This window comes from Protomyctophum bolini (assembly GCF_963924005.1).
Source record: "Protomyctophum bolini genome assembly, chromosome: 18".
Taxonomy (NCBI): Eukaryota; Metazoa; Chordata; class Actinopteri; order Myctophiformes; family Myctophidae; genus Protomyctophum; species Protomyctophum bolini.
The window spans coordinates 12,992,004-12,999,843 of NC_137879.1; the positions used below are offsets into that span (position 1 = coordinate 12,992,004).

Here is a 7,840-nt window from a genome sequence, read left to right on the forward strand (position 1 = left end):
TGTTTAATGGCCAATGCATTTCCAATGGAAGTCACATGGTTTGACTAAACATTTTTGTTTGATGGCTGTGTTTGGTGTGAGAGGAAACTAGAGGACACAGAGAAAACCATGTAATGTGAACAGAACACAGGGAGTCAAAACATGCAAACTCTACATAGAAAGCTGCAAACAGGTTTGAACCCAGTGCCTTGCCAGTTGACACTAAGCCAAAATGTGCTGTGGTTGTCTTTTGGTGCAGGTTGCATTTGGTGTGTTGTTTCATGTCAAAGAATGGACACATATACAAACTATATAATATTAATAATACATCATTTTGTAATACTGATTATCGGTTACTCTACAAAAGCAAAATGCACGCACAAAGAATGGGCAACAATTATCATACTTACACAACCCATATTCCAGTAATGGTGATGATAGGTAGACTGGCAGGAAGGATCATCCACAGCGACATATTGAATGATCTGTTTCTCCTCCTGGACACTACAAACAACTCCAGATGTTTTCTCCGCCTTTACAAAAATATTAGTAAGACAAGTTAGGCAAGTCATTCAGACTTCACAAAATAATGATACATAAAGCACAGCCATATATGGCGATGCCTTTCACAGTAGGAGAGCAGGGCATCTCAACACACTTGTTGCACTTCCCAGTTCCCACATTTTGTTGCTGTAACAGTAGGCTACTATTAATTTGGAAAATATTAATAAATATGTTGAAATATTGTAGATTTTTTTTAAACCATTGCATTATGTGTTCATTGCAATGTCATAATTCTGGCAGAATTTACTTATCTTTCTTGTGTCTGCAGCTAAGTAGCCTAATGTTGGTTTTATTTTGTTTAACAGAGGCTAATTTACTTACCAAAGTTTTATGGCATGCAGTTTAGTTCGTTTATTTTTTTTAAGTTTGATTAATATGAAGAATATTGTTCACCTCAGATAGTCACCGTAGATGGACTTCGGGAGAACAGCCAGTTGCGCATGTTAGCTGTTTGAGATAGCGCCCCCTGGTAGCCTGTTGGAGATATAACCAATGTCAACTCAGATGCTCCATTCTACCTTAGAGTAGCATTCTACCGCATAGGCAAATGAACAACTGGACAACAGATAAAGTTTATCATGTTGTCCAGTTGGCTACCGTTTATCCATTGTATACGGATACGGACACATGCATGCATGTCTAATCTGTCTACATCTGCACTCAACATTCCAATAATAATAAGATGATGCATATGTTATGTCCAGGGCAAGCTGATAATGGATAAACATAGGCCTACTCATTCTCATTCATACTTTATAAAACGCGTTAGGTTAGATTCTCAGGTGAGAATATATTTATACAGATAATCTAAATTAGGCTATAGATATTTAACTGGGTTGGACGTACGTCGTATCAAGGCAAATAACTTAAGTGGCACTGGCTTGTGGCTATATACTATACCTCTTAAAAAGTCTGAAACTCCGCTCTTCATCTCAGGTTCCCCCAACCCCGAGAAAATGTTTTCCTGAAGAAGTGATTTAAAGTCCAAGCTCTTCGACCAGTGGTCGGGCAAGTATTTTCATTGTAATGTTACATCCATGAGCAAATTCACACTGATTCTCGTTCCTTGAATTGTGGCTGTTGAAATTGTAGCCTATATTCCCGTTTTTCATTCATGCCGTCTACCTCTCAGACCTGTTTGTTATGGCCCTACGTGGAGACGTCTTCTTTACTACAGTATTATTTAAAGAAAAAAGGGAAAAAAAGATAGCGTCTACTCCTCCCATTGCCCGGAGGTACGCTCACTCCGTGATTGGCTAGTTTGTTGTCAAGCAACAAGTGATCTATGATCTCCATCGGGTTCATTACCTGAAAACGTAGCATATTGGTACATTTTGAATCAGCCTATATTTGATGTTGCCTAGTAATAAACAACTAATAAAATAACCTAAACCACTTTCCAAATAACCAATTACCCACTGTCCATTCGGCCTATAGGACATGGTGGTCTACCTAAAGAGAGCCAGCTGTGCTGCTCGTTCGGTATTCCTTGTTGAAACAACTTGTGTGGTTCTCAAAGTGAAAGTGGGGTGGGGGACCGGGGTCCTCGGGACCCCATGGCGCCTCCTTGAGCTATCTGTACAAGCCATGTTGTAATCGGTATTCGGTAGCGTACCTGCCAAGTTGTGCCAACCTTCCTGCGTGTGTGTGTGTGTGTGTGTGTGTGTGTGTGTGTGTGCGTGCGTGCGTGCGTGTGTGTGTGTGTGTGCATTTAATTTAAGGCGGAACTATTTATTCGTATGAGGGTGGAAGTGGAACCTTTAATAAACGTTACACCGTTGTCATAGAAACACAATACATCAGGATCAGGGCCAGGCGCTCAACGAAAGAGGTTTCTATTGCTGGTCATCTGTTTTGGTTCCTAACTTCCTATGCTTTGAGGACACTGTTTAATGTTAATCTTTACAAGTGCTTGTAAAACTTTGCATTTCGCGTGTACGACTGTACGTGTGCAAAATTATTTGTATTCAGTTACAGAAGATGGACTCAGAGTACTTAAAAATGCATCTCGGGAAATGTCTCACTGAAGGACTTGCCGAGGTGGCCGAACTACGACCCAAAGACCCCGTTGAATATCTGGCTCATTGGATTCTCAGATACAATGAAAACACTGAATACCAGACCAAGGTACGCTGCTTTCTGTTCTCTTGCCACTTGGGGGCAGCATTACACAAACAATAGTGGTTACAAACACCACAAAAATAACACTAGTGTAATCCCCTTACTTAAGTAAAATTATCAATACAGCAATGTAGAATGTTGTATTGGCATCAAAATGCACATAAAGTATCAAAAGTAGAAACTGGAAAATAATGAATGAGAATGACCCATTTAAAATCACATAGTTAGTTTGTTAGTCATTTGAATGATCAATACTGTAACACATTTTTAAATGTATTTAAAAATCTTTACACCAGACCATCAGTAATAAAGAATGCAGATTAAATAAAAACTTTTTTTTAATGTTTTTTTGCGTTTTAGAAAAAGGCCAACTTGGCACTACTAGTACTGGAGCAAGAACAAGTCAAAGCCAGAGAAGAGGCGCACTTGCACCAGCAGAAGCTGTACAACGAGGAGATGCAGCAGATCAAAGAGGCCATGGATGCAGCCACAAAAGTAGAGACACAGATTTTAACTCCTCCTCCATCTTCTCCCAAATGTGAAATTCCAGAAAAGCAGGTAATGATTACTGCAGTGCAGTGCTGGGCAGACATGATTTGTAGAAAAAAAGAGAGAAGGCTAGAGTAAAAATCCCAAGTGCTCCTTGTTACAACTGGGTGACATTGATGCAAAAAGGATGAGACCATTATTAAGGCACTCTTGTGGAAAAGTCCAAAAGACTTACCGGTATGTTTAATAGTCTGGCTAATACATAGCAATAATAAAAAAATACACCTATGCATTGCCTTCATCAGGGTGATGAAGTCATTGCTGCCACAACATAATGCTTACAATTTGCATAATGTAAGCTTTGTTAAATGAACTCCACTAGTTTGGTGGCAGTGTAGTTCCATTTAACAATATTCTGTCTATTATTATTATTATTAACACATTCAAAGAGCACAGCAAATTTCAAGAGCTGAGATAGTTTAGGAAAATATATATGGTATAGGATTAGGAAAATCTTCACAGAGCTGGGCTTTGTTCCCCAGGGCTAAATTACACCTTGCATTGTATGTTGAGCAAACATTGGATTTACTGCACACCTCGATAAATCAATACAAATCTGTCCAACAGTATGCTGCCCCATGACATTTATTGTGCAAAATAGTGTTGTTGTACTGTTTCACTTTTGATATATCAAGCTGACTATTTATCCAGCACCAGTGCTGAGCTAATACTCCAAGTAACTTTACTCTGTACAATCTGTAGCACCTTTCGCGAGCTGACATCAAAAAGTGCTTCACAGATTAAATAAAGCATGAACAATGTGTATGCATAGGGATGCAGTAGATCTTTAATGTAAGAAGGAGCCTGCCTTGAGAGGATGTTCAATCTGATGTAATTAATCTTGCCCACAAAGAAAGAATTCCTCACTTTAAAGCCTGTAGCCTTTCTTGAACTGCAATTTATTTAACATCATTCCAGACACACATGGGGTCTGAGGATACCACAGAGACGGGAGTTGCCAAGGAAGATGAGCCTCTGCGATCGGTGGAGCAAACCAGCTCTGATCCAGGAGAGAAAGAAATCCAGAACAAAGTCCAGGAAGATAATCTTGAGCAGGAGGTGACAAATATCAGCATTGAGCATAAATCTGAGCAATCTCTGTGATGAGCCTTTTAACCACAGGGGTTTGTACTAGTACTAGGCCCCCTCTTTTTCCCCCTGTACACCAAATTGTGTTTGCCGACAATATCTATAAGCTCACAACGTGTCACTTAGTGACAGGTAGATCTGCTATTATCTGCCATTTTCGCAGAATGTTCACAACACCAAACAATATAGGTTTTGCTTTTGTACTAGTGTATGTTCAACAGTATGGTGGTGTGGCACCGTGTGGGGATGGTAATCAAATGACAGATGTCCAATGCTTAAGGATGTGGTGTATTCTAGGTTGTGGACAATGCAACCGGGTCCACTGGGCTGGATCCAGCGGATATTCACAATGCCCCGACTGAGGTCCTCAACACAGAAGTTAAAGAAGAAATGCCTGGTGAAAGAACAGAAGAGTCAAACACTGACCAAGAGATAGTTGAGACGGTGACTAGAGTTTTTAGAGTTTACTACTTACCTTGCTATAATACAAAAAATACTAGACCAAACCATTTTGGAATACTGCAGAGAAAAGTTTAAGCATTGTACTGTAAATTAACCAATTGTATTTCATTCACTATTCAGCAGAAAACTGATAGTGGTGGCGATAGACCTGAAACTGCTGAGCCTGAGCTTGCTGATCCCATAGTATTAACTTCCAGTCAAGATGCCGCTGATTCCAAGCCAATCGAGCGAGAGGAACAGCAAGATAAACACAAAACACCGTCCCCCGACCCTCGAGACCAAGACATGAAGGTGATTCTGCCGAAACTGATTGGTTGATTGAAAAGATTATTAAAAGTCTGTAGAATGGGTACAGGTCAATGAAAGTACAGGTCAATACAAATTAGGCTAAGAGGATAAAACCAGAAAAAAGCAGTAAGACTTGTTTACATAAGGGTCCTCCATTTTCAATTCATCAGAACATTTAAAGACATGCAGATATTTTTTGTGTAAAAATTACTCACGCTCTCAGTTAAATTAACAATCATCATTTCACTGAGTATATTATTCCCCTTTTGCTTATTAAGAAATACTGCACATGTTCACAATAGTACACTCAGTGATAAGACTACTACAGTATGTTCTATCTATATCTATGGTAGTCGGATCCCACGGGTGCATGTGTTTGGTCCGACATACTAACAGTCTGACAGGCATTAGTCCGACACCCTACCCCAAACCCTAACCTAACCCTAACCTCACAGGGAGGCCACAGGTTCGTTTTTTAACCTGCCACGCATGTCTTGAGCCACGGGATAGTTGTAACCGGCCACACATGTCGGGGGTGATGGACGACGGTGTTGTCAAACCAATGCCTGTAGGACTGTTAGTATGTCTAACCAACGTATGCACCCCCTTAATTTACACATCAATTTATTGAAGTGCCACTTTCAGTCAGCTATAATCATGCAACTCAGTTGCCAGGCAACTCAATTTGCCGTGACAGAAAGTCGAGGTCATATTGACTCATAACGTGTGTGATGTCGTACTAGATACTTAACAAACCTGAAAGTGTTGAACCTGCTGCTTCCATCCCTGTGGACCACTCAACCTCTGGCCGAGAACGTGAACGTGAAGGCCTCAAATCAGATGAGACTCACTCTGGGGAAGAGGAGACTGGAGGGACAGAGAGAAACACAGGCACATCAGTATCAGCCACACAGGATGTAGAGAAACCAAAATCCCCTCATCATCACCAGGAGCAAGAAAAAGTACCCCTTGAGATTTGTATTCCACAACAACACCAGGGCCATGCATAAATTGTGCTTGAGTACTTTGAGAAGTGACATAGGGAAAGTAGATCTTTAATGTAAGCAGGAGCTGGTCCCACCTGGAGAGGATGTTAAATCTGATGTCATTTCCCACAAATAAATAATTTCTCACTTTAATAAGCCTGTAGCTTTTCTTCAACTGCAACTTATCTAACATCATTCCAGACACACCACGAGGAGAACATGGGGTCTGATGAGACCACAAAGACAGGAGTTGCCAAGGAAGATGAGCCTCTGGAGCCAACCAGCTCTGATCCAGGAAACCAGAAAGAGGCGGAAGAAATCCAGAACAAAGTCCAGGAAGATAATCCTGAGCAGGAGGTGACAAATATCAGCATACATCTGAGCAATCTCTGTAATGAACTTAAAACCCAGATAAAAGTTACTTGACTGGAGTGCCCCCCCCCCCCAGGGGTTTGTACTAGGCCCCCAAGTACAAGTCGATTCGAGTTAGAATCGCGATTCTAATGCCGTCCGATTCAGAATCGATTCTCATTTTCCAAAAATCGATTTTTCTAAAAAAAAAAAAAAAAAAAAAAAAGTTTTTTTTTTTTTTTTTTTTTTTTTTTTTTTACAAATGTACCTGTGCATGCAATGCATTATGGCCTGGGTTTCTGCATAGTGCATTTACTACCAGCTAAGCTAAGCCTGCCAATTGTATTTATTTTACACCTGTTTTAATACTAATGTATTGTTCTGGTATTGAGTGAGAAGAGATTTTGTAACTTTTGTACTGGTTCAAATTTGTGCAAGCTAAATACATGAGACATGTTCTTACTCTTGGATTTAACCTTTGTGTGTTTAAATCATTCAGTTGATAAAACCTTTACAATTATACAAGCTTTTTACTAAATGTACTCTGCTTTCATGCCAGAAGACTAAAATTCTATTTAATTGTTTTTAATAAAATAAAATAAACTGCTTTAGAATAGAAAAAAATCTTTTTTGAATCGAGAATCGGAAAAATCGAAAAGATCGTTTTTGAATCGAATCGTCACCCCAAGAATCGGAATCGAATCGAATCGTGGGACACCTAAAGATTCGCAGCCCTACCTGCCAGTAGTGCTTGTCTCAAAGATTAACCATGCATGTCTAAGTACAACGGCTTGTGCACACAGCAGCAGAATACTATAAAGCCTTATTTATTCTCAGAGTCTCATTGTCAGCTTGAAAACACAGCTTTCTTTTTCAAGCGAGGGACACCGTTAGTTATAAATCAGGCTTATAAGGAGACAGTAATGCAGGACACTGCAGCAGCTGACCGTGAAAAGTGGAAGCGCTCTGTGAAGAGGCCTTATGTGCCATTAAGGCACGATCGAATTGGATAGGTAACAGGTAATGCAGGACACATTGGATTCATGCTTAACAAAAAGTACTTTGTTTACTGCATTCTCAGAAAGTAGACATGCCCCAGACAAACAGGGCCACTGATAATGCTCTCCCGGACCAGAATGAAACATTGACGGATGGGACAGCTTCATTCGAGGGACCACTGACGTCTACTGACAAGGAGGAAGAAATGGAGGAGGTAGATGACCACAGTACTTCATACAGATGAACAAATCAGCTCTCACCTAGACCAGTGGTTCTCCACCTACGGTCTGGACCCCCAGGTGGGGGTCCCCAAATGATTTTAGGGGGTCCGCAGATGATTTGCTTATAATGTGCAACATTGTTTTCACAATCAGCAGTAAACAAACCGACATGCAGTAGAAGTGCGCATACATCTGGTTATCTGCACATTTCTAAAGTTACGATTTAAGGAC

At 40.3% G+C, this 7,840-nt stretch overlaps 2 protein-coding genes across 2 annotated transcripts in view; one reads left to right on the forward strand and one right to left on the reverse strand.

Moving 5' to 3' along the window:
- LOC308333418 (transmembrane protein 150A-like) overlaps window positions 1-1,701 on the reverse strand; it is a 20,041-nt gene extending 18,340 nt beyond the window's left edge. Inside the window, exons 1-3 of the mRNA XM_080789814.1 lie at window positions 1,444-1,701; window positions 937-1,017; window positions 390-512 (exon numbers count right to left, since the gene is read on the reverse strand). Coding sequence (XP_080645940.1) covers window positions 390-454 — 65 coding nt within the window. The 5' untranslated portion in view covers window positions 455-512; window positions 937-1,017; window positions 1,444-1,701. The remainder of the gene's footprint in view (window positions 1-389; window positions 513-936; window positions 1,018-1,443) is intronic.
- An 843-nt stretch (window positions 1,702-2,544) lies between these two features.
- On the forward strand, window positions 2,545-7,632 carry LOC308333166 (uncharacterized protein; the record flags this gene model as incomplete). Its single annotated transcript, XM_080789360.1, has 8 exons — window positions 2,545-2,670; window positions 3,025-3,222; window positions 4,132-4,272; window positions 4,600-4,746; window positions 4,885-5,055; window positions 5,796-6,014; window positions 6,240-6,395; window positions 7,471-7,632. The coding sequence occupies 8 exons, from the start codon at window positions 2,545-2,547 to the stop codon at window positions 7,630-7,632; spliced, it is 1,320 nt and encodes a 439-aa protein (XP_080645486.1).
- Between the last annotated feature and the right edge of the window lie 208 nt (window positions 7,633-7,840).